The sequence below is a fragment of the Gracilinanus agilis genome, chromosome 5 (genome assembly GCF_016433145.1).
Source record: "Gracilinanus agilis isolate LMUSP501 chromosome 5, AgileGrace, whole genome shotgun sequence".
NCBI classification, from domain to species: domain Eukaryota; kingdom Metazoa; phylum Chordata; class Mammalia; order Didelphimorphia; family Didelphidae; genus Gracilinanus; species Gracilinanus agilis.
The window spans coordinates 228,441,585-228,468,675 of record NC_058134.1 but is presented as its reverse complement, the minus strand read 5'-3'; the positions used below and the strand labels follow the sequence as shown (position 1 = coordinate 228,468,675).

At 39.6% G+C, this 27,091-nt stretch overlaps 1 protein-coding gene across 1 annotated transcript in view; it reads left to right on the top strand.

Annotated features, from left to right (window-relative positions):
- Positions 1 to 27,091, top strand: part of MYBPC1 (myosin binding protein C1) — a 76,542-nt gene that overhangs the window by 17,509 nt on the left and 31,942 nt on the right. The window contains exons 9-19 of the mRNA XM_044679150.1: positions 1,744 to 1,800; positions 8,365 to 8,531; positions 10,036 to 10,168; positions 11,645 to 11,769; positions 14,235 to 14,340; positions 17,178 to 17,344; positions 18,702 to 18,864; positions 20,396 to 20,502; positions 24,116 to 24,249; positions 25,327 to 25,486; positions 26,774 to 26,878. Of these exons, the coding sequence (XP_044535085.1) occupies positions 1,744 to 1,800; positions 8,365 to 8,531; positions 10,036 to 10,168; positions 11,645 to 11,769; positions 14,235 to 14,340; positions 17,178 to 17,344; positions 18,702 to 18,864; positions 20,396 to 20,502; positions 24,116 to 24,249; positions 25,327 to 25,486; positions 26,774 to 26,878 (1,424 nt within the window). The remainder of the gene's footprint in view (positions 1 to 1,743; positions 1,801 to 8,364; positions 8,532 to 10,035; positions 10,169 to 11,644; positions 11,770 to 14,234; positions 14,341 to 17,177; positions 17,345 to 18,701; positions 18,865 to 20,395; positions 20,503 to 24,115; positions 24,250 to 25,326; positions 25,487 to 26,773; positions 26,879 to 27,091) is intronic.

Sequence of the window (27,091 nt, the reverse complement as noted above, 5' to 3'; positions counted from 1 at the left end):
TAGACATCTGATATGACTTTGGCAAGTATGGAAGGGATGAATAATAATCTGGCCAGAATAGATGGATTAGAAAGGAGCTTACACAGTTTGCAGAAGAAACTCACACCACAAATAGCCCTGCTCCTTACTGCCATTCCTTGACTGATGAAAGTTCATTTGATAGCATAATAACTCTTTAATCGTGTTTAATGTTTTGCCCTATGTAGCATCTGCATTTTATTCATTAATTTTTTAAAGCTATCTTAATTTGGAATCTTTGTTTCAAAGCAATTTTTTAAAACTGTGATTAGGTATTTTTAATTTTTTTTTTGTTTTAAGCCTACTTTTGCCCTCTACTGCTTTGGTCAATGAAAATATAAGTGTTTGTTAAATCAATGAACCAACAAATGAAACAATCTTTGCTATTTCCTAATAACTTTCTAGGTAACTTTCTTTATTCTTTTTTGAAAAATGATGTTCAAACATCTCAAGTCCTGGTACCCTCCCTATCTCTTACCACATATCTTAAGCAGGGCACTACAAATATTTGCCTCAAAAAGTAGCTTGTATTCTGTTCAGGTTTATTTTATAGGAAAAAGAGAAGAAATAAAAATTTTGTCTTTGGAAAACATAGAAATGTGCATACTTCAGAAGGACCTCTCCTTGCTCTAAATGTTTGATATTAATTTTAAATAATTTTTGGGAAATGTATTTTTCCTGGAAATGTTATAACTTGTGTATTGTATGCACATTGTTTTTTTTAACCCCACAGACGCTTTCTTAGAAAACTATAAATAACATTTGTAACAGCAGGAAACAAAACCTCCATTTTAAATTTTAAACATGTAAGTAAATGGTACAATTTTGATGTCAATTCTTTAGCTTCTGCTCAGTCTCAGTTAAATCTCTAGCCAAAAAGGTGACTGCATGCCAAATCTAAGATGCATTCCTCTATAGGAAATGATTTTCCAAATAAATATTAGAAGCTTCACTGCTAATTCAGTGAAGCTCAAAGAAATTGTTTCTTTTATAATCTTTAAAAAAAAAAAGCTCAAGTTTTTTGTATATAGTAACCAAAAAATGAATTATCTCCCCTATGAAACCAAAAGGAATGCATCTTTAAATAAGCTACCCTCTATTTCCACCTTGGAAGCATACATAATGTTAGATTTTTTCCCCTCTTTTGAACATGTCTTCTGAGTCATCTACTCATTGACACCACTTGGGCTATGAGGCTTCCTTCTATGTCTTTGACATTGGTATTCTTAGTTCTTAAAGACAGAACAAAGCCAATCTCTGTCTCCTGTATGACAGAGATCACCAAAGTCCTTTGTCTAGACCCCAAAGTTGCAAAAACAAAGTACTTTCTGTTGGTTGGCTTGAACGCATTTGTGTTACTCGACCATAACACAAATCTACGCAACTTGATATATATGCAATCTACGGAAAACGGGTACTTTGCTGGATCTGAGATCTCATTGATGGGAACCCTCCCTCCCACGATGCAGATCACAGAAACTCTCCTGAAACTGGAACATAACACAAGTCTTTGTGTTGCCTTTTCCACAAGTGCACCTGCTAGAAATGTCAACTGTCCCTTGTGTGAAAAAGAATACAAGTTTGTGTTGTTGGTTTTAGTCCTGTTCCTAGTGTGCCAAGAGAAAAAAAAAATTGCATATACGTTCTCTCTAGAGTGTTTGCGATGGATGGTGGTCTTCGGCTCAGTGAGTAAACACAGGTTTGCTTTTCTTTTATTAACAACAGCGGTGAAGGACAAGAGGATGCAGGAGAACTTGACTTTAGTGGTCTCCTGAAACGTAGGTGAGAACCAAATGGCGAAGTGAGGAGCTGTGGGCTGGAAACCTTTAGCTTCATGCACAGAAAAGTCAAGTTGAAAAGCAATGGTCTATGGTCTTTTTTTTTTCTTTCCTAACACGTTTTGCTTGGAGACTATAACAGCATCGACTAAGAAAAAAGAGAAAGGAAAGAACTGTCCATTTGGCTTGTTTGAAAGTTCAGCAAATGCTTTAAATATTCAAAAATGTTTTGAAAAATTCTTCTCTGAAGCTTCCTATTTTTACTGTCTGGGGATGCGAAGATGTGAAAATTGAGACTGATAGAGACAGATCTCTGCTGTACATGATACACACCTTTAAGATAAGCCACATTATTATTCACATAGGCTAACCGAAATTCACACTGACTAATAGAAATTCAGTCATAGAAAATCTGTCACCTCTAGTCAATTATCAAAACAAAACATAGGATGTTCATTAAGTACCTTACATCTGATTTAAAAAAAATTGATCAGATTTGAAGATTTTACTTGCTTCTCTTCTTTCTATTGTACTTATTTTCAAAGTACTTTTACAGAAATGGTCTTTTTTTGATCTTCACTTTAGTCCTAGAAAGTAAACAAGGTAAATGGAGTTTTCATACTGAGATAGTAATGTCAAATATGACCTCAGACACTTCCTAGCTGTGTGATCCTGGGAAAGTCACTTAACCCCCATCGTCTAGCCCTTACTGATATTCTGCCTCGGAACACAATATTGATTCTAAGATGGATGGAAGATAAGGGTTTGAAAAATAAAAATAAATAATATCACACAGCTAGAAAGGGAAGAAACCTAGATCCGACTCCTGCTTTCCTGTTCTTCTCAGGACACCGCCTTTGTCACAAGATCCAATATGATTAGTCAGGATAATACCTTTTGTTCAAATCTGACAAATGGCACAGCAGCCAGCATATTAGCATTGGACGTAAAAGGTTCTGGAAGACTTTTGTGCCTTACCTTAAATGCTTGTTGAGTGAAAATAAAAGTCAACTTCTTTTTTATTTCCTTTGTACAACACTGACCATTCTGTAGAAATCTTGACAGTTTCAGCATGGACGTGGCATCATAGATATAAGGCTGGCAGGGACCTGGGTGGCCATCTAGTCCATCACCTTCATTTTTCAGAGGAGGAAACTGACTCTCAGGGAAGAGAAGTAGTAAACAAACAGGAGGCAAATCCAGGTCCTTGGCAGCTAATTTTTGTTATGTATACAGTTTACAAAACACATCTAGAAGTGACCCAGGAAAAGACCTCCCTCCCCAGTGAGGACTAGGTTGATTATTCTAAATTAATCATTCGAAGGACTGATTGTGACTTCCTTTACTGCCATAAAGTCATACCTTGTGTTTTTTCTTCTATTAAAAAAAAGTTCTAGAATTCTCCAATGCAATTTTACTTGAAACAAACTAAGCTTGTCTTTTCTCTCTTAAGTCTTATTCTAAACATCACTCTGAATCTGTCCCTTAAAGATTCTGGCATAGGATTTTACAGAATCCTTTTCAATAATCAACCAATCAAAAAATATTGACCACTGATACACTTGGGGCCATAAATAGACCTGGACTACCAGGACTTTGTCCTAGAGTAACAAAATTTTGATAACACTCTGGTTACCATAGTTACTAAAACCTTCTTCCTGCTCAGCTGCATTGATCCTAAAATTGCTCCTATTATTTTCACATCCTGAATTATAAAATTGATTCGAGGTCATTTTTGCAGGGTTTATCCCAGTTATGGTTTCTGCATTTATTTAGTATCTATGTGTAGAATACCATGCTAGATAATATGAGGAATACTAAGAAATTCAATATATACTTAGTACTTATAGAATATTTAGCATAGTATATATAGAGAATAACAAGAAATTAAGTTGTGGTCTCTGCCCTTAGGAAATATATGGTTTCATCCAAAGTATTAGGACAAAAACAGGTCAAAAAAGTAAATATCATTACAAGAGAGCATATGACAAAGTACCAAATAAAAATCACAATTTGATTTATGAATGATAAAAATTATTTTAAAAACCTGATCACACACTTGGAATTTGAAGAGGCAAAGAAAAGTATTGCCAAACCCAAACCACATGACCATAAAAATTAAGTGGAAAAGAAAAATATGGACAAAGTGTATAGCTTATGTCTCCTTCTTTTCATTCTCTTCACATCCCTAACTATGTTTTTTTTTAAATTTCATTGAAGAGACTGGTATAATCTTTTAAGACTATATTCTTTTAGCCTGCTTTACTAACACAATAATATATTTCCATTATATTTAACTAAGTTTTTCTATGGCTTTGTGAATTGCATGCATTTTCATTATAAGATATGGTTGCCATTTTTACTCTATTAATGTATAAAGAAAAATATCATTATCACCAATTTCATGATGACCAAAATTTCTTTAAAATGAAAAGATCTCCAGATGTTCAGCTCTTCCACCAACATCTAACAGGTCCAACAGTGCAATCAGATGATGCAGGTCCTCTATAGGAATATGGCCTATAATAGGCACTTTAGTACTTTAATCTTCATAAAAATTCATATGACAAATTAATTCATGGAACTGTTGTATTATTTAAATTTTATGGAGATTGTATTGTTCATATAAGTTCAGCCTAAAAGATGAAATTTGAGATGTCTCGATAAGACCATTTTTTTCTCTACTCTTGATTAAAATGGCAGAAAGTTAAAATTTAATGAATATAAAAATTTGTTTTTACATCTAGTTGGGGAAAATCGAATATTATTTTTTGAAAAGCAGACATTAGAGCTAGAACAAATGAGTAGAAAGGTAAAGGGGGCAAATTTAGAATTGATATTTTTAAAAAAACACCTTCCTAACAATTAGAACTATCCCAAAATGGAATGGGCTATCTTGGTAAGTAGTGAATTCCTCTTCACTAGGGATCCTAAGTGAAGGCTAGACAGCTACTTGGGTTCTTTATAAAGAGATCCTTTTTCAAGAATAGGTCAAATTAGATGACCTCTGAGATCCTTTCCAGCTCCAACATTCTGTCACTCGAGTAAATAAATCCATGTCTCGGGTGAGATGAGATGAGACGAGACGATATAGTTAGAGAATTTGGAAGGACTGAAGGTCAAAGTAATCTGGACTTCATTCTGGGACACCAAAATGTAGGAGCTAAGAGCAATTGCAGTCCTCTTGCAAGTCAGAAATAGCTGAACTTAGTTCCTAGTTAGCAAGAAAAGATTATTTTGAATAAGAAACTCTCAGAAGGCTGTTTCTTCCCTTTCCTAGGGTCACAGTCCAGCTGAGTTCCTCCCCAGCCTGACCCTCTGCCACTTCCTCCTCTACCCGTTTTGGGCTGCTTGCCTTGGGCACAAACTTTGGTAGAGATCTGGGTGTAATGGGTGCTGTTATATTCATGTTGGGTTCTACTACAGCTTAATGGTGGCTCTTGTGCCTGGCTCCCTGTTATCTGTCTGCAGAATGTCAGGATAAGAAAGGATGAAAGAGGAAAAAAAATCATCACTCCTTGATATTTATAGCCATTACCAATGGGTTTAGAGTCTGGAAGCAGGTGGAAATTTGGCAGAGCTAGCTTAAGAAGCCTTACCAAAGATGCCAGCCCTTTCTTCATCAGCTTGTTAAGTAATCAGTCATAGAACATGAAAGCTAGGAAGCCTTAGAGATCATCTAATCCAGTGATTCCCAAAGTGGGTGCCACTGCCCCCTGGTGGGTGCTGCGGCAATCCACTAGGGCAGTGATGGCCACAGGTGCATTTCAGGGTGGTGAATAACTGTAAGGGGGCGGTGATAGTATGTGACAGGGGGCACTAAGTAATATTTTTTTCTGGAAAGGGGGCGGTAGGCCAAAAAAGTTTGGGAACCACAGGTCTAATCCAAGAATTCTTAACTTTTTGGTGGGGGGCCATGGACCTCTTGAGCTGTCTAGCCAAGTCTGTGGATCCTGTCTCAGAATAATATTATTAAAAACACAAAATGAAAATGGAGGATTACAAAGGAAACCAATTATTTTGAAATCATTATTAAATTTTTTAAATTCATGGACTCCAGCTTAGGAACTTCTGATCTAGCCCAAATTTCTGAGGCCCCCCAAAGTTCGAATGATCTCTCCAGAGTACCCCACCAAGTTCAGCATTATTGAATTGGCATTGACATCCTAGATTCTTTTTACACATAGCAGAATGGCTCCTTAAATGTATGCATATAGATATATATATTTTTTAAAAATACAAGTCCAAATCTACACACAGGCTTCACGTGGCAATGAGGGCGTGCCAATTTTACGGCAAGCCAGTACCAATGTGTAGATATTTAGCATGACTTATCACAACAGTAGGCAACCCTCAAAATGAAGTAATATTTCAGTGGCACCAATTATCACAGTATCCAGAGGCCTGTGACATTTTGACTTGGTTCAGGGGGGAAAAATAACATATATATCTATATGTCATTGCATGCACATTTTTGGTTGCAATTCTCCCAATCTTCCTGCTGAAAGATTCAGAGGATGGGTTTGTGGCAAAGACTGCTTACAGGTGATAGATCTCAGAAATCTTTTGAACGATTACCAATGTTCCAACCTCAAAACAATTTCTCATTAAGCTTTCGAGTTTCCCTTGGTCAATTTAGGGGCTAAAGCCATTGTTTCAGTAAGCTGAATATAAGGGCTCTGGCCTTGAGGGACACATTTTTACATCGCCCTGTCCAAGTCATTTCTAAACTTCCAGAGGCAGAGCTGCCCCATTGGGAAATTGACCTAATGAATACCAGGAATTTATCTGCTGCATTCTGTTTTGCCAGAAATTTATAGCAGCATTCTTTCCCTGGTCTACTTAGTGACTGGGCTGAAACTCAAGCCTAGCAGAAGGAAAGTCAGAAGAGTCGTTAAAGGAACACCACGTTCTAATAACCCCAAATACAAGGTTTAGGATATTGGTCTGTGAGAAATTGATATGGCTAATAATGTAGGACCATCTCTCAGTTTTTATATTGGTTTCCATGCTGCTTTGATTAGATTTCAAGTAGGAAGAGTCTCATCTAAACCAACAGGATTCACAGTAAGTAGCCAAAAATTTTAAAGTAAAATGAAGCAGCATAAAAGTCACAGAAGAAAATGCTGAAATGCGCTCTATCTTGAGCCAGGGTTCAGTTTTGTTGGTCTCTATATATGGGCAGCTTGTAGACTTGTCCATTACATAGTTGAAGGAGTTCTTTTATCAGTGACCAAAGGTTCACTAGAAACCTTCTGATCTTTCACGGTCACTGATGTGTCCACGTCAAAAAGTTACTTTCATAGTTGGTCATGAACCTCCAAGAGAATGGTAGCTTCACGGGCCATGATGGTAACGGAAACTTTCAATTTTATCTTCTTGTGTTCCTCATCCCTTTTAGGGAAATGCATCCTCCAGGGCGCATTCCCATCAATAATAAAAATCAAGCACACCAAAAATGTTAGTGTAGCCATTAGAAAAACAATTTGAAATGTTCAATGAAGAGAAACCCATCAACTTGGTTAAAGTGTATTCACTTTGATGCTTTGATATTTTAATGACTCTTCCATCTTATCAAGTGGAAGCTCTCCCCAAGCCTGCCCATCTAATGCTGTTCTTCTCAATACACTTCCATTAGTTCATTACAACGATCTACCCAATGTGTTGAGGACCATCTTCTAGATCTTTTAACATTATATGGAAAACAGAAGAACAAGTGGGCTGTCCATAATTTCTCAAAATGATTACGTATTTGATTTTTGAACCTGTTTTTACCAAACAAATGGTTTAAATCCAAGAGTTTTATAGAAAAACATTTATAAATACTATCTATATGTACCCTTGAACACACATCTATATAAACACACATACCTATATGGTAGGGGCTAGACCTTTGATTTCATTGTAAAGCAGAACCTACTCTGCAAGGCATAGTCTTAGAGGGTCTTCTAGGGCACTATGAGACTAAGTAACTTGCCTAGAGTCACATAGCCAACTTGAATCAGATAAATGCCTTGAGCTGGGGTCTTCCTGACTCTTGGGCTAGTCCTCTAGCCATTATACCACCCTGCCTCTCATGAATAGTACTTATTTTCCTTTATTCTCTGTTCACATCAAAATCCTCCAATAATAAATTCATTTTTAATGAGTTCATTATCTAAATATGAACATTTCCACTCTCCTGGTGTATCCCTGAAACTCATGATCTAATCAAATATCATCACAATTAGATATCATCTCACTTTTAAAAGTGAGAGAGAAGGAAAAAATAAAAACAAGGCTATAATATTTGTTTTTTAAAAAGCACTATTTCTTGCTGTTTCAAAAAAGGAAATTTTGACAACAAAAGCTAAAATGTTCTTTTCAATAAGTGATTATGTTTCTATGGTCTGGAAGCCCCCTTAAAATTTAATTTGAAGACAATGAGACCAACCATTTGCTTTAGCTCCTCAGACTGTCAGTGAGAATTAAGGTGTCTTATCTGTCAATGTCCATCTCAGTCCATCCCTCTTGATGGGACAGGGCAGCCGCTCTTGCCCGGCTCCCTAACGCCTTTTGCCCTCAACAGGGAAGTCAAACAGCAGGAAGAAGAACCAGAAATAGATGTGTGGGAGCTTCTGAAGAATGCCAATCCCAATGAATATGAGAAGATTGCCTTCCAGTATGGCATCACTGATCTGAGAGGCATGCTCAAGCGTCTGAAGCGCATGCGGAGAGTGGAGAAGAAGAGTGCAGGTATGGCAGTGGTGGAAACTTAAACAAATACCTTCCCCCCACAAGGTTTTATTTATTTGATGTTTTTTTTTCATCAAAATCAAAATGTTACACCAAGTAACCAGGTGCAAATAAAATTCAGAGCTGATGGACAGTAGGAGAGAGGAGAAAATTAACACTGAAATCTTCATTAGCTCCTGAAAATGTCATGGTGGACTGTTTTCATATGATTTTCCCGGGGTGAATAGTCACAATTCTTGTCCTGTTAATTCAGAACTTACTTTAAGAATTTAAAGTCACAACATAGATCCCATCCAATTATGCTTTAAGAATTTAAAGTCACAACATTGATCCCATCCAATTATGCTTTAAGAGGAAGGTCATGCCAATAGCGTTTATTTATGCTGTACCAGCACATTCCAATAGAAAGAACTCTAACTTTGGAGTGAGAGACCCCAGGTTCCAATCTCTTCTGATGCTATCTGTGTGACCTTGGGAAAGTCACTCAACCTCTTGGGATGATAGGTGTCTCATCTGGAAAGTGAGAGGGTTGGATGATGACCTCTGAGCACCCTTCCAACGCTAGATCTATGATCTAGAATACTAGCGAGGAAATTAAAGTTCAGAGAATAATTTGCTCAGGATCTCACAGCTAATAAGTGTCCACGACAAGATCTGAACCAAGATTTTGCTGGCTCCAAGTCCAAACCTCTATATGGCATGCTGATAGAGTCCATCTCCATGTGAGGCTCTGGAAAATGATGTTTCTTATATAGAAAGTGCAAAACCATACTAATTATTTTAGTAGGGATTTAGTGCTCTCACTTCAAAGCAGAATAGCAAGACCATCGAGAAGGGTTGCTTCCCTTATTTTGCCATTTTAAAAGAATATTGTTTCTGGGAACAACTAGGTCACACAGTGGATAGACCACCAGGCTTGGAGTCAGGAGGATCTCATTCAAATCTGGCTTTGGACCCTTCCTAGCTATGTGACCCTGGGCAAGTCCTTTGATCTTGATTGCCTAGTCCTTGCCCTTCTGTCCCAGAGTTGATACTGGGACAGAAGGTAAGGGTTTTTTTTTTTTTAAGGAATATTATTTCTTTTTCAAGCTTCAGTTTTTTAAAGTGTATCTACATTGCATACACAAAATGATTCAGGATCTAAAGTCTCATTTTAAGATTTGACTATTGAGTATAAAGGATGCAGAAAATAAACTCTCCTCTTATCGTTCCATTTGTAGACACTGTTGTTGAATAGTTAATAAATCTACCTGTCATTGAGAGCCAGGCCTAGAGACGGGAGGTCCTGGGTTCAAATCTGGCCTCAGACACTTCCCAGCTGTGTGACCCTGGGCAAGTCACTTGACCCCCATTGCCTACCCTTACCACTCTTCCACGAAAGAGCCAGTACACAGAAGTTAAGGGCTTAAAAATAAATAAATAAATAAATCTACCTGTTTTTATTATTTAAATTCTTGGTCCTTGCACTTTAAAAAAATAATCTTCCTTCTTCCTTTCCTTCCAGCTTTTTCAAAAATTCTTGATCCTGCCTACCAGGTAGACAAAGGTGGTAAAGTCAGATTTGTGGTGGAACTGGCAGACCCAAAGTTAGAAGTGAAATGGTATAAAAATGGACAAGAAATCCGACCCAGTACAAAGTAAGTGTTGAATTAATGGATATTGATAGGATCCTACATTTGGACCTGGGGGTGAGGAGGGGCGAACCTCTGAGGCCATTTTACAGATAAGGAAACTGGGATAAAGAGGTTTGAAGTCCCTTGCCCAAGATCACCCAAGTATTGTGACAGAATTATGATCTGAATCCTGGTCTTGGTGCAAGGCAACCTATAAGTAAAACAATAATTCGACCTTACACAGACTTGTTATTGGCGGATAGGCATTCTTTTGTTGTGACTGTACATTGCCAAAAGGTATGGTTAAAGAAATGGACATTTCAGCCAAGTATTTTGAAATATTTGAAATTATGGTGTCATGTGCGCAAACTATATCGATGCTGGCTGAAGTTCTCACTCTTCAGTCTTATTCTTTAAAAAGCTTTCTCAGTCTTCACAACATCAGAATCCACTTGGAGAGCTCTTCTAACAATCAGCTCCTTCAATTGATGCCATTAGGCATGTCATAGAAGTAGAGGTCTCTTGGTGTGGAAGGTCAGGAAGACCTGCCTTCATGTCCTGCCTCTGACACATGCTGTGTGATTCTGGACAAGTCGCCCAGCCTCACCATGCCCCGAGTGGTTCTCTGTAACTAGAAGAGGCAGAGAAAAAATAAATGGGCAAAAAGGTAGTCCCTATACCAGTAAAATTTCACGTGGACCCTATCCAAAAAGTAAGTAACAAAATAAAGAATTTGTCCACTACGAGAAGGAAAAAGGTGAGATGCTACATAAAAATCAGAGTGAGTCAGTCATGATCCCAGAAAATAGGTCAAGTTCTAGCCTTAGAGTCAGGAAGAACTAGATTCAAATCCGGCCTCCAAAGTATTCTGACTGTATGACCACAGACAAGTCTTTTAACTTTGGCTGAGCCTCAGACAACCTTCTAAAACTTGTTAATCACTCAAGAAACATTTATTAAGTGCTTAGCATGTGCCAGGAGCTGTGCTAAAAGCTGGGATTGCAAATACAAAAGGAAGCTCAAAGGCACTTACAATCCAACGAGGGAAGCTAAAGGCTGGTAGAGGAGAGGGAAGATCCTGGGCATGAGAATGTGATGGAGAAGTCCAAGAGGTTGCAGCCAGATGGGAAGGGAAAAAATTGTCTGGCTTGGGTGCTTCCTTTAATGGAGGTTCTGGAAGGAGCTCTGCACCCTGGGATGAGAGGGAGAAGCCCCAGGAGTGAGTTGGGAGTTTCAGGGCTGAATTGATCTTACAGGATAATGAGTTTCCTGTCAGTGAAGGCAGGACCCAGATGAAAATTTTCATTATCTCTGAGCATTATGCAGAATTCATGCCACAAACAGAAAGCTAATAAAATAGGCTAGACTTCAGGGCCCAAGGTTGTTGAATTTAAGAAGCTCACACTCATTAATTTATTTTTTTTATCACTATTTTGAGTCAGAACAAAACAAAGTTCATTTCAACTAACATGAGATTTCCCCTGTTCCTGTTTAAAACAGATACATCTTTGAGCACAAAGGAAACCAGAGAATCATGTTTATCAATAACTGCCAGATGACGGATGATTCTGAATATTATGTGACAGCTGGGGATGAGAAATGCTCTACAGAACTCTTTGTAAGAGGTAAAATTACTCAAATCACATTTCTTGGGGTATTTTTTTTTCTATTTTAAAGCAGCTGCTTCTTTCTCTGCTTGGGTTAATGACCTGAGAATTCCTTCTTCAAGCCACTACTTTGCCTCATTATGTCCTGAAAGCACCGGCACTAATTTTAGAAGCCAGGATATTAAAAGAGTATATAGGCTACAAGAAAGCCTGCTGGTGCCAGTTTGAGGAATTGACTCAGGTGTCCTCTGGATCTTTGCTCCCTAAAAAATGTTGGGTGACACTACTCTGGCCTGTTGGAACACCTGTTGGCTAATGTCCTTCTTGCATTTCTTCATTTTCAACCACTGCCTCTTCACCATCCCCTCTGCTTCTCATAGTTATTCCCTACTCCCCATCTACAGCCCAAAGCCAAGAGTTCAGGAGTATCTCCAGAGCAGGGGTCAGCAACATATGGCTCTCGAGCCATATCTGGCTCCACCTCAGGACCTACCAGTCCGGACAGAGCCCCAGGATGTGCCCCAGGGGGCCCTTCAGCCCCCAGTCCCATATTCCAGCACCTTCCACCTCCATCCTCCTCCTTCCACACACGTTTATGGCTCTCATGGCCAAAAAGGTTGCCGACCGTTGCTCTAGAGAATGGTCTAGCAGAGAAGAGGACCCAAACTCCTTCACATTCCAACAGGAAATTCTAAAAATTAAGATATCTTAATCACAAAGTTTGATCATTTAAGAGTTTACTTCAATAAGGAACTCGGTTTTGAAAACAAACTATTTGATCTTTAAAGGAAAGGAGTTACCTAAACGATCACCCTAATGCAAATATTAATAATATGGAAAGAGGTCTTGATCAATGACACATGTAAAACCCAGTGGAATTGCTTTTTGTCTATGGGAGGGGGGTGGGATCAGGGCAGGGAAAGGACAAGAATTGTGGAATCATGGAAAAATTATCTAAATCAATTAATTAAATATAATTTTTCAATTAAAAAACAAAAAATAAAAACATTATTTGAAGAATGAAAAAAAATATAGGAAAGGAGTTAAAGTTTTGCTCTAAAGAGAGCAAAGATTATTATTAAAATGTGACATAGAAAGGTGATTGCATTTCAGCATGATAAAACAAGCCCTTGGGTTCCCAGAGCAAATGTAATCTCATCTCCCAAAACTGTTTGTATTGGGTATTACTTCTGTCCTCACCCAGAAATGGATCCAGTATCTAGTAAGTATATAGGTCACTCTAGTAAGTATATAGGTGAGTGCAGTCTGAAAGATTTATAAACATTGCTGATCAAGTATGTCTGCTGCCCTTGGTTCTCAAACTCAAAAAGTGATAGTAGGTTAAAAAAAAAGATCCACAAATTTTCAGCTGTGACTTAATGATATGGACCACAGGAGGAGCATGGTGCTGTGAATTGATAACTTGATTTGGAGTCAAAGGACCTGGGTTCAAATCCTCATTCTGCCCATTCACTATCTATGTGATATAGTCACTTTATCCTCCTGAGCCTCAGTTTCCTCCTTTGTAAAAGGAGAGGAGTAGATTAGATGGTCTCTGACAGTCCTTCCAACTCTAGTAGACCCATAGACCTCTTATTCATTCATACCACAAAAATCTGGCCATCCACCCTGAGCTTACTTTCCTTCACATCCAAATTTATTGAGAGATAATGGATGGACCCAGTATAACAGAGAAGCTTCTAGAAGACTGTCATTTGCCAAGAGACTATTTATATATTTGAACCCTGTTTCCAGGGTGAATACAATCTCTATTCTCTTAAACTCCAGACCTGTACCATCCATCTAGAACAGAAGTTTTTAACCTGGAGCCTTGAATAGATTTCAGAGAGGCCATCAACCTAGATGGGGGGTGGGGGGGGTGGCAGAGGGAATCACATCTTTATTTTCACTAAGCTTTGGTTTCCTTCTTAATCCAATGTAGTTTCTTTTCTGCCTTTAAAAACCATAATTCTGAGAAGAGTCTCTGTGCTCCCCATATTACCTGAGGCCTCCAGGACAAGAGAAAGGATGAAGACCCCCTGATCTAGAAATAAGTGGCTTCCATTGAATTTTATAGATTCTTTCCTTCATCGGAAATAGAAAAGTCCCTTTGGGGACACTAGGAAACTCTTCTTTTTTTCTTTATTTTAGTCAAGAAAACCTGGATTCAAATCTTTTCTCTGATACAAACAGGCTTTGTGATCCTAGACACATAGTGTAATCTCTCAAGCTCTAGGCACTTTTCTAAAACTAAGGTTCTGACTTGCACTGGTAAAGGGAATTTCTCACTGGAAGTTCCCTCCATCAATTAAATCAGAGTTTATATTATATCTCAGCCCAGTTCATCTCTCTATTCCCACATAAGCCCACACCAACTCAAAGGAAGAGCCACTGCTGCACTAAAGAGATCAGGGGGAGGGGGGTCATGTTCTTCAGGTGGCCTGGGCCTTTGATGACTTTAGTTCATTTGTTCCTCAAACTAGAGCCCCCCATAATGGTGACCAAACAGCTGGAAGACACCAATGCCTACTGCGGAGAAAGAATAGAGCTGGAGTGTGAAGTGACTGAGGATGATGCCAACGTGAAGTGGTAAGCAGATTTTCTGCCACCTATTGGGTCTGTCCATTTTCAAATGGGCAAAAAAAAATAGGAAAACAAACACAGCCCTTGGCTCAGAAGCCCTCTTGGGAAACTAACCCACTTCATAAAATCTCTCAGCCCTGGCCCAATGAGGGATTTCTTTATACCTCCCATACTGGGTCTTTTTTGCTAACATGCCAAAAAATGACTTATTAAAATAGTGATTGGGAAATTTAATTCCCAGGACCAGTCTCAATCGGAGTATGTCAGGTCTAGGTAGATGGGCAATCAAAAGTTGTCAGAAGCATCTTTGTATATGGAAATGATCGTCGCACTTGGGAGAGAGAAAAGCACTTTCTTCTGTGCTTATACTGCAGAATTGAATCCTGAAGCTAACATGTTTTGTTCCCAAGTAGCATAAATGGTATAAAAGGAATCCTTTAGAATAGATGCATCCGAGTCTAAGTCTTTATTTAAAAGGGGTCCCACCACTGTCCTTTGCGAAAATGTAATAAATAGAAGGAAGGACAGCCAGGTGGCTCAGTGGATAGGAAGCGTCTGGGAACGAGGAGGCGATCGTCCTGCCATCCTCTGCCTAAATCCCTTAGCCTTTGGACTATCGTGCTCAGCTCTGGCTGTCCTGCTTTAAGATGGGTCGCTGATAAGCCAGAGGGCATCCCAAGGAAGGGAGAACTTTGCCACCACTTGTTGAAGGAAGGAATTAAGGGGGTTCAGTCTGAAGAATCACAGAAATGGAAGCGAGCAGGACCAGAATATTGCGCAGAGTAACAGCAATCATGTAAGGTGATCCTCTGTGAATGACTTAGCTATTATTAGCAAGGCCAGGATCCACGACAGCTCGAGGGACTCATGAAGGAGGAGGCCATCCACCACCACAGAAGGAAATGATGGAGTCTGAATGCAGATAGAAGCATTCCATTTTTCTCTTCATTTCCTTCATGAGCTTTTTTCTAGTCTAAGTGATATGTGTGTTCTTTCACAAGATGATGAACATGGAAATATGTGTTGTATATCAGATGGCCTACTGTCTTGGGGTGGGGGGAAGAGAGGGAAGGAGAGAATATGGATGACAAAATGTCAGAAAACAATTACTAAAAATTGTATCTACAGGGGCAGATGGGTAGCTCAGTGGATTGAGAGCCAGGCCTAGAGACAGGAGGGTCCTGGGTTCAAATTTGACCTCAGACACTTCCTAGCTGTGTGACCCTGGGCAAGTCATTTAACCCCCATTGCCTAGCCCTTACCACTCTTCTGCCTTGGAGCCAGTACACAGTATTGACTCCAAGATGGAAGGTATGGGTTTAAAAAAAATTGTATCTACATGTAATGAACAATTTTAATTTAAAAAATGACAATAAAAAAATCATAGAATCAGGGACAACTGGGTGGCTCAATGGATGGAGAGCCAGGCCCAGAGATGGGAGGTCCTGGTTCAAATCTGACCTCAGACACTTCCCAGCTGTGTGACCCTGGGCAAGTCACTTCACCCCCATTGCCTACCTCTTACCACTCTTCTGCCTTGGAACCAATACACTGTGTTGATTCTAAGAGGGAAGGTATTAGTTTAAAAAAAAAAATCATAGAATCTGAGAATTTGAAGACCTCAGTGTCTATCTAGCCCTGGGCCATCATACACCAAAGGAATTCCCATTGTAGCACACCCAACAAATGGTCATCTCTACTGGAAGATCTACCAAGGAAGAAGAACTCTATCCCTTTCTGGGCAGACCGTTCCATAGTGACACAAATTTCCTTAACACCATGCCTAAATGGGTCTCTTTTCAACTTCTAGCCAAATCCAAGGGGCACATTATAGCTATCTCCAAGTACTGGAAGAACTGTCATTTGTTGGATTTGTTCTGGTTGGTCCCAGAAGGTAGAATCAGGAGCACAGGGCATGTGCTTCAAAGTGGAAAATTAGGCTTGGGGTCGAGACAAACCTTCCAATATTTGGAGTTATCCATAAGTAGGATGGACTGTTCTGCAAAACTATCACTACTCACTCATCAAAGGTCTTTAAGGGAAGGCTGGATGACAATGTATTGGCTGTGCTGTCATGGGATTCTTGGCGGGGGTGTGGGTGGGGGTCAAGCTGGATTAGATGGCCTTTGAGGTCCCTTCTAACTGCGTGACTATGTGGAACTATTTTCTCTTAATAAGAGAGGCAGCATGCTAGAGTGGATAAAGCACTAAACTCCAAGGCAAGAAGACCTGCCTTCATATCTTGCCTCCAGCACATTCCTGGCTGTGTGATCCTGAGAAAGACTTAATGGTGCTCCATTAAGTTAATGGTGCTTCATGCTTCCAGGCAACTTTTGAAATCTCTGAGTTGCAAAATGATCACAAATTTGTCTTAGGAAAAGGATTCCCTCACTGGGAGTTACTTACAGCAATGAAATCACAGACTTAGACCAAAACAAACAAACAAAACAGAGAGAGAAATAAAATCCAGCTGACATTTACATTCCACTCTAAGTTTTGTGAAATTATCTCTACATATTTCTATGCATACATCCATATACATGCTCATTTGATGTTCCTAAAAACCGTATGATTTAGCTCTTACATAGAGGATTATCCCCATCATACAGTTTAGGGAAAAGAAGCTCAGAAAAGTCGATTGACTTGCCCAGGGTCAGATTTAAACCCAGATTTCTCCTGATATGAAGCTCAGCACTCACTACCACTTTGGGATACATGGTCTTTCTCCCTTAGTACATTATTCTGATTTTCTATTAGGGACAGAAGGAGTAGTTCAAGCCACCAGGGCATTTCGAGTTCCTCATTCATGATGTGGAAATTTATTTTTCTCATTTTTCATCAAGGTTTAAGAATGGTGAAGAGATTATCATTGGTCCAAAGTCTAGATACAAGGTGAAGGTGGAGGGGAAGAAGCACACGTTGATCATTGAGGGAGCCACAAAGGCAGACAGTGCGGAATATTCTGTCATGACAACAGGGGGACAATCTTCCTGCAAGCTGAGTGTGGACCGTAAGTCTTCCTAAACTGCCCTTCAGATATTAACGACCAGATTGTTTCTCACTTTTCTACGTATTGATTATAAGAAACTGAGGCAATATGGCACAGTAGAAAGAATGTTGGATCTGGAACTGAGAAGACCTGAGTTTAAATCCCAGCTCACCGAACAACTACCTGTGTGACAATGGGCATGTAATTCACCTACCTGGGGGTCAATCTCCTCACCTTTAAAAGGAAGGGGTTAAACTAGATGGTTTCTGTAAATCTATCATCATATCAATTTTCCAACTCTTGATTTTCTGCTTAAGTTGAGAGAGGTCAAACTAGTTTAAATTTTGATATTTTCAGTTGTTTAATTGTGTTTTGACTCTTTGTGACCTCCCTTCCCCCCCTCCCCCCCCCCCCCGTCCTCTGTTATATATGGGATTTTCTTGGCAAAGATACTGGAGTGGTTTGCCATTTCCTTCTCCAGCTCATTTGACAGATGAGGAAACTGAGGCAAATAGGGTGAAATGGCTTGCCCAGGGTCACATAGCTAGTAAATATCTGAGGCTAAATTTGAACTCAGGTATTCTTGATTCCAGGTCCAGTACTTTATCCACTGTGCTACTTAGCTGTCCAGATGCTTAGTACATGTTCATTAAATGGAGTTTAACTAATTAATTGTATTATAAACTCTACTTAGATGCATAGGATCCCTGAGTTTCCCATCGATTAACTATTGAGCAATACGTTATAAACACTCTGTCAGAACCCTGCTAGTGGACCTCAAATCCAGAGCTGAGAAAAATGGAACTCGATTTGCACAAAACCCTGGCACATTCTAGGCAGGAGGTCTTGTTGAGAATGCTCTGAGAGTTCATGTGTGAAAGAGAATTCATGTATTAGGGAAAAGTCACGGCTTCCATTCCAAGGTCAGCCCCAGTGGAACACTAATGGTATGATACCATGATAACTAGTGATGATGGTGATGAATCTGCACATTGAGATTGAGGTAGGGGAAGAAAAGAGAGATTAACAGACATTTCTATACTGCATCAGGAAGAGCCAGCCTTTGGATTTCCTCATATCTCTCTAAGCTCATGTTATGTATATTTATATATATATTATATATTACATACCTTATAATATATAATACATATAAAGAAACATATTATATATATTTATGCATATTATTCTAGTTATTGAAAAGAAATCTCTACAACAAGGCTTCCATCATGATTTTATAATAGTTGTTCCAACCCTATCTAGGCTTGTCTGATGTGTCCATGCAAAACCGGAGCCACTGGGAGGGTTTACCGTCATGCCCACCATCATGACCAGTCCACAGTTTCAGTACAGCGTTTCTCCCTTTTATCAATTTCCTTAGTGAGACCCCTGAAGATATTGCAGCCCTTAACAGACGTAACTGTGAAACTTGGAAAGGAAATCTGCTTGAAGTGTGAAATCTCTGAAAACATATCAGGGAAATGGACTAAGAACGGCTTACCAGTTCAGGAAGGCGAACGATTAAAGGTCGTACACAAAGGAAAGTAAGTAATCCAAGGCAAGCCTTCATTAGCACCCTCTTCCTGTGATTCACAGAAATGAACATAGGATTTGAACCCAGGTCCTCTGACTCCCAAAACAGTATTTTGTCCAGTGTGCTATGCCAGGACTCTCAGAATTTATATCAGTGAAGCACATATTCTGAAGTTCCTATTGAGCCAAAATGGCTTTTACTGAAATGTGTTTCATGATTCTATCTGTTTTCCAAGTACCTGGGCAGCAATGTCCAAAGAGGTTCATCACTTACCAAAGAAGTCAGGGATCCATCAAAGATGGATGTCATATTATCAAGCTATTTTCCTAGTTCCATTCTTCCTAGTTATGAAGTGGCCATCTTTTGCTAATTTTTTCATAACTAATAAAAACTGAGTAAAGGACAATTTATCAGAAGGGAGTTGGGTAGATCCTTTATGGAAAGACTGTAGAAAGAGGGCAGCTAGATGGTTATGTGGATAGAGAGCCAGACAGAAGTTCAATGTGGGTTCAAATGTGACCTCTGATACTTCCTAGCTGTGTGACCCTGAGTGAGTCACTTGATCCCCCATTGCCTAGCCTTTACCACTCTTCTGCCTTGGAACCAATACTTAATATAGATTCTAAGACAAAAGGAAAGAGTTCATTTATTTATTTATTTAAACCCTTACCTTCTATCTTAGAATCAATATTGTGAGTATATTTATTTTTTAAAGGACTATGGAAGGACATGGAAAAGACTGAAAGGTAGCAGGTACAGATGGGTTGTGTTATGGACCGATAGAGAATGTCCATTATCTATGAGAGCATAAATCCATGGAAATATTGAAGTAGAAAATAACTAAACATGAAATTCATGCTGACAAAACAATCTGGCTAAGGGCACTGAGGCCAAGAATTATATATAATACAAAGCTATGGCTGAGGATGGGCAGTCAAATAGGACAATCAAGGTTCCAAATTCTGTTACATGCCCATGCTGAAACCAGCCAATCAGATAATAGCCAAATGTTTATAATCCTTGGCTCTAAGGAGATGGAGATCATCCATGTGTACTAGTCTATCCTTCAGGGCTTAGCCCAAATGCTGCCTCCATGAAAGCTCCACAGAAACCACTATCAAAGATTCTGCCTCCTTTCTCTAACTTCATAGAGCACTCTGTGCCTCTGTTATGTTCTTATTGCTTCTTCTTTGATGCTAGAGTTAGATTATAAGCTCCAAGTGGAGAGAGAGACTTTTATCTTTTCATCTTCTCTCTTGATAAATAAATGTATAATCCAACACCTAGCGCAAGGCTTTGTCCAAAGAATGTGTCTAATCAATGGTTGCTGCATAGGGAACTTCCATCAAAGATGGTGCTGCCAGGACCTAGAGGAGCCCAGATCACCCAGGAACACACCAGTAGAGTTCACAAATTGCACCAGACAGACCAATGATAAAGACCAGTGATAAAGAAAACCAAAGAGAAGTGATTATGAGCTCCTCTATCTCTTCCAAAAAAATGGTTGCTGAATGAATGAATGAATGTTTTTGTCTTCCCAGAATCCACAAATTAGTGATAGCCAGTGCTCTCATTGAAGATGAAGGTGAATATGTATTTGCACCTGATGCCTATACTGTAACCCTGCCTGCCAAAGTTCATGTTATAGGTGAGTACACAAAGCATGCCGCTGCTGGCTGTACAGGTGGTTTTTGTTCCTACCTTAGAATTTTAAAGTATTTTGAATTCTTTGAAATTTAGAGACCAAAAAAAAAAAATAGATAAACCTAGTCAGGCACAAAACAACTGCCAATGATGAATCTCAAATCTTTGACTCTCCCTCTTCCATTAGAACGTAAATTCCTTGAGAATAGGAATTTTCTTACTTTTCAATTTGCTTCCCTATTGCTTAGCACTGTGCTTTGCCCCATAGTAAACACTTTATAAATGCTTTCTTCATTCTTCCTCAATCCCTTCATCCAGTCATTGAAACCTGCCCATTCAAGCTCCACTATGTCTGTTGTATACAGTCTTTCCTTTCTATTCCCCATGACCCCAACTGAGATTCAACTTCTTCTCTCTTGCCTTAGCTCTTATAATAGGCATCTAGTTGTTCTCTGTCTTTCTTGGTTCCAAACCAGCTTAAACATCTCAGCAAGAAGTATGAGTATATCTCTCTCCAGCTCATGAACTTTCAGTGGTTTCTCATTACTTCCCAAGTGAAATGCACATTTACTAGCCTGTCAGTCAGTTACTCTATATATTGTCCCATTCTGCCACTCTAGCCTCATTTCTCCTTACCCTCTTCATGTACCCTAACTACTAGGCTAATTGAGCTACTTGCTATTCCCTGAAAACATCCCCATGCCTCTTCTCTTCTCTGACTCTTGTATGGGATCATCTTGGAAAGGTGAAGCAATCTGGTGCCTCTACTACTCAACCACCAACTGTTCCCATAATAAGTGCAACCCCCATCCTCCCACAGTTATTAGTCTCTCTGCCCTCTCTTTCTATTCAATTTTTTGGAATCTTCCTTTGTTGCGGTGTAATTTTATCCAATCTGGCTCTACTTTTTACTGACTGTATGACCTGGGACAAGTCATTTCTTTTCCTGGCATCTTAGTTTCCTCATGTGGAAAATAAGGGGCTTAGACTTGATCACCTCTAAAATTCTTTCTAGCTCTAGATCTAGGATTTTATGATGCTGTAGTGCTCAGATTTTAGCCAATGAAGAATATGAGGCCATTTCTCTGAAAATAATATTACTTATTAATGGGAGCATGCAAACCCATTAACAAAGAATGGGTCTTTTGCCAACCCCTCAGTGATCCTTGACTCTCAAAAAAAGGGGAGATGTCTTTCCTCTTTCTGATTGGACTGATAGTTCATCCTTTGAATTTACCCCCTGAGAGTTCCCATTGGTGGATATTTCAAAAGAGGAGGTAGACTTAGAGCCCCGAAGTCCTCTCTCCTTACTTCATCACAAGGATGGTGACTCTTCAACAAATAAGAAAAATACCAACACACCCTCCTTTCAAGTGGGTCAAAGTTCATAGTGACTAATCAGCCCTGCTGTCAAATGCTTTTAAGGTTTCAACAAAAGACAAAAGGTCCCAGCCCTGTTTGTAACTTAGGTCCTGGGAATCACCTTAGTTTGCAAGTAGGCTGTTTCAGCTTGACCTTGGGAGGATAAGGGGCTTAGGGAAATGATTTCACATAGAAATAGTACAAATTGATAATATAATTTAATATTAATTTTTCTCAATCCTGGATATCTTCTTCTCACATTCCTTCCACCTACTTTCTTCTGAAGACATCACATCTCTTAGCATCCTCTCCAAAGCTAACTGCGGCTTCTTTCACACCATAGGACCCACAGGGTCAGGAGGAGGAGCTGGCATCCTCTATGCTCCTCCCTTCTTCCCATCTGGCAATCTCTTGAAAGTAGTTTGTCTGAGGCAGGAAATTCAAATTCATCAAAGACAGGTGTTTTTACTATCTGCTTCCTTATTTGGGGTTTCAAATCCCTGTTAACTATTTCTATCATGTTCTTTTCCGTCCAAGAATCATCCTCCTGGGCAGAGAAAACAGAAGCAAAATTAGATTTGAGAATTCTGCCTTTTCTAGGTTTTTTTTTATCACTTTAGTTTACTGAAAAATGACACTGATGTTTCAACAATTTTCTGGAGGAGACCTACCAGGTAAATGCCTTCCATAGCTTTTGTCTCCTAGGATGGAGACCTTTCACTTCTTAGCTAAAGAGGGAAGAGATCAAGATACACTAAGGGAAGGGGCAATGCAGAGATGGTGCCATGGTGATGAAGATGGAGAAATTCAATGTTGAGGACAGGTAGAAAATGTACCAATTAAAAAAAAAAAAAGCAATCCTACCTATCCTTTATCTGAGTTCTCTGAATTCTGCTCTCCCAGTACAAAGGATATTTACCAGTCTATACCCAGCTTTCCTTCTAAATCCGAGTGGTTACTTCTTCTTCAGCAACCTGTTGGTCAGAATCAATTATAGAGCACCAGTTTTCCACTTCACTTTCTCTAGCTTAATAAATAAAAATATCTCAAAAGTGGCTCAATAATTTGTTGGCTGCTTTTCTTTTTTTAAGCAGAGAGAGCACACCAGCAAAAGGTAAGACACATAAAGCGTTCCATCACAACAAAACCATTCTTTCAAATCTGGCTTGTGATCTCGTTCCCAAGGTGGTCAGGATTATATTCTCACGACAATGTGGCTTCTGTTTCTCCCTCCAATGGCATCATCAGTTTGCTCTCCATCATTATCTGGGACCTCTTTTGAGTCTCACAGTGACTACATATTATATAAGATAGTCATTAATAGAATATCATCATTTTACAGGTAAGGAAAATGAAATTCAGAGAAGAAAAATGCACCTAAGGTTGAATTAGGTTTTGGACCCAGGGCTAATCTAGAGCTCTTCCGAGGACCGTGTCTTTTTCATCTTTGTACCTCAGATGACACTTAGCACAATGCCTTTAGCATTTAGCACATGGATTAGATGATATACTGATGGATCAGGGGCATTCCATTTGCCAGTGCTCCTCATAACCCATTACATGATGTGGGGCAGGGGATGGAATGCCAGCCCTGGAATCAGGAGGACTGAATTCAAATTTGACTTTAAACACTTACTAGCTGTGTAACTCTGGGCAAGTCACTTGACCCTGTTGGCCTCAGTTTCCTCCTCTGTAAAACTATCTGGAGAAGGAAATGATAAACTACTCCGTTGTCTTTGCCAAGAAAACTCCAAATAGTGTCACAAAGGGTTGACATGACTGAAATGAATGAACAACAACAAACCACTAAATGTCAGGCAGTTAGGTGGCCCAAGGGATAGAGTGCCAGCCCTAGGGTTAGGAGGGCCTGAGTTTAAATCCGACCTTAGACACTAGCTCTGTAACCCTGGGCAAGTCACTTAACCCTGTTTGCCTCAGTTTCCTCCTCTGTAAAATGAGCTGGAGAAGGAAATGGCAAACCACTCCAGTATTTCTGCCAAGAAAAACCCCAATAAGGTTGTGAAAATTGGCAAAAACAATAGCAACTGATCTGGAGCTGGTAAGTATCTTAGAGGCCATTGAGTCTGACCCCTTCATTTCGTGGATGAAAAAACTGGGGGAGTTGAAGTGAGGAGGTGTCCAGGGTTACACCAGTCACAAATATCAATGAATTTGAACCCCCAGGTCCTCAGACTTCAGAGACAGCACTTAGTCCAAATGAAGATGTGATATTAATAACTGTATTTTATATTCAGATCCTCCTAAGATCTATCTGGATGGCCTAGAAGCTGACAATACTGTCACTGTCATTGCTGGAAGTAAACTTCGCCTGGAGATCCCAGTCAGTGGAGAGCCAGCCCCCAAGGCAATGTGGAGCCGGGCAGATAAGGTATTTCCCATTTCTGAAAGCTAAGTGGTTGTTTTTGTTTTTTTTTTAAAGAATTTCCCATTTGATATCCATACAACCTACGAAATTTCCTTGAAACCAGTTACCTTCAAATTCATGTCAGTGTATAAGTAATCATAATGAAACAGTGTCTCCTCAAATATAGTAGTCAGTATATGATAGATTAATTTCTTCTGGGGAAGTAAGGTAGTCCATGGAAGAGAAAAGTGATAGGATTCTACTGTTTTATCATCTTGTTATTTTTAGTAGTTCTGGTTTCAAAAAATAGCAAGCAGAAAAAATTTAGATTATGAATTTAAAATGGGAGTGATTTCATTTTAATACAATCAGTTAACAAGTATTTATCAAGTACCTACTTTGTTCCTGAAACTTGAATTATCCATGGATTGTCTGTGGATTTTCTTTGCTGCTGCATCCCTCACTCCTTAGGTTACTGAGAGTTGAGAGTAGGTCAGTCAAGATTTACCTTTTGTAGGAAAATCTGCTCTGTCAGGCTAAAGGTACTACAATCAAGATGAATTCCTCATTTAATTCCACAAGAAAATGACCCGCTCTTTCCTCATGGAGGAATAGGCTCATTAGAGATAAATTAACCCCAACCCCTGTAGCATTGTATACTGGAAGTCTCTAAAGCCCCTTCTCTTGTGGAGATTCTGGGACTGTGACTCAGATGATCTTTTAATTCCCTTCCGGCCATAGATCCTACAGAAAACAGATTTTATTTCATTTAACTTTTAGGTGGGACTACCAAACTTTTCTTTGCCTGACTTTCAAAAGCAGGGCCACACTCCCAACTGATGGTCCTTGAGCTCCTCCCAGACCTTGACTCCTTTGTGTTGAGGACTCCTCTGGAAGTCAGTTTGGTCAAGTCTATGGACCCTTCTTACAATCATGTTTTTAAGAAACTAAAGGAAATGTAAATTTTCTGTTAGAGCTCAATGAAACTAGAAATGTAATCCCCCCACCCCCCAGGAGAAGAATCCCTGATCCAATGTAGGCCTGTGGAGTCCTCCTTCTCTTCCATAGAGTTGCCATTTTGTTTCTGCATTTTCTTCCTAGGCTATTGCAGAGGGTGGGGGTCGGATACGAGCAGAATCTTATCCCGATAGTAGCACTTTGGTCATTGATGTAGCAGAAAGGGAAGACTCTGGTGTCTACAACATCAATCTCAAGAATGAAGCAGGAGAAGCACATGCAAGCATCAAAATTAAGGTGGTTGGTAAGTTCTCCCAGGAAGAGAGGAGCCTCCAGGACCCACCAGAGACTAAGGTAGACATTTGTGGTGGACACAGCTATCCACCGGCATTGAGTGGGTCTTAGGCAACTAGATTGTGATTCTGAAAAGGCAGAGTGCTGTTTGGCACACTTCTTTTTAAGAAATGTGACACCACTGCAATAAGGGATATAGAACCAGCCTTGTAACCAAGAAGTTCTGGATTCGTGTTCTACCTCTGACAAATACTGACCATGTAACCCTGGGGAAAGTCACGAAGCGATTCAGTGTTCTAGGCAGCTTTTGAAGACAAAGTAAGAAATTACGATATATATCAGTGGAGGGAATTTCTCCAACAGTGAAAGCACAGGTCTAAAGATTAATAAAAATAACACTACCTTAAACAAATGACTTGTTTTCCATAGAATGTTAACTTTAGTATTTTTATTTCAGACTGTTTTGTTAAGGTGAAGGGATTTATTCACCATAGAGTAACCATCATCTGTCTGCTCAGAGTTAATGCATCTTCTGATTTTATCTCCATCTGATCCTAAAAATAATAGAAAATGGCTGATGATTTATTAATTCTTTGTTTTCCTGACTTATTTCTACTCTTGATTTTAACCCTTTGAGGGAAGGGCCTCTTAACTCCATCACCTACCACCACCACTTGCATATGTTCCCCTTTCTTCCTCTCCTACCTTCTCTCTCTGTCTCTCCATCTCTCTGTCTCTCTGTCTCTCCCCCTCTCTTCCCCTTCTCCTTCCCTTCCCCCTTCCCCTCTTCAAGGCTCTATATAGCGCTTCATCCACCAGTTTCTCAGATGAAGCAAATATGTCTATAGAGTCTTCCAAGCCGTAGATGCCATTTCCCCAATGTAAGATGAAAACAAAACCAGAACCCAAACCCTCCTTGATCCTTTTCTTCTCCTTGCTTCTTCTTCCCTCCCCCTTTCTCAGTGCCAGCAGTTTTTCTTCCCTTTTCTTGTTTGCTCTCTTTCCATTTACCAGTCACCTGCACCCTTTTCCCTTCTGGCAGATACTCCATTTTCCCCAGTGACTCAAAGGGAAAGAGAGGAAGTGCTCTCCCCACTGCTAGTTTTATTCCCCTCCCCTCCCCTCTCTTCCTGTTTACTCTGGTTTTTAGTTTTACTGAAGTTAGCTTATTCCTTTCCTTTGGTATCCTTATGAGAAATATACTCCAAAAAGCATTTCTTATTAGTGTGATTTTCATAGAAAAAAATTCTTTTTGGACTTTTTAACTTAACATTTTTCTCCATTTTCTCTATCATAGATATCCCCGATCCTCCAGTAGCACCCAATGTGTCAGATGTGGGAGATGACTGGTGCATAATGAACTGGGAACCCCCAGCAAACGATGGAGGGTCCCCTATCCTCGGTAAGTGCGTTGTGAGAAATATATAGAAGTATCCAAGAACCGGGTATTCCTTCTGGTTATCCCATCAGCGGTGGCATTTAAAAGGCATCACTTAGAAGCTAAGATGTTACGTAAGACAACACTGTTGTCCACCCTGACTATTGCTCTGGTACCTCATTATGGAACAGAAGTGACTCTGGGTCCTCAAAGGCCATGCCAATGGAATGGAAGAGC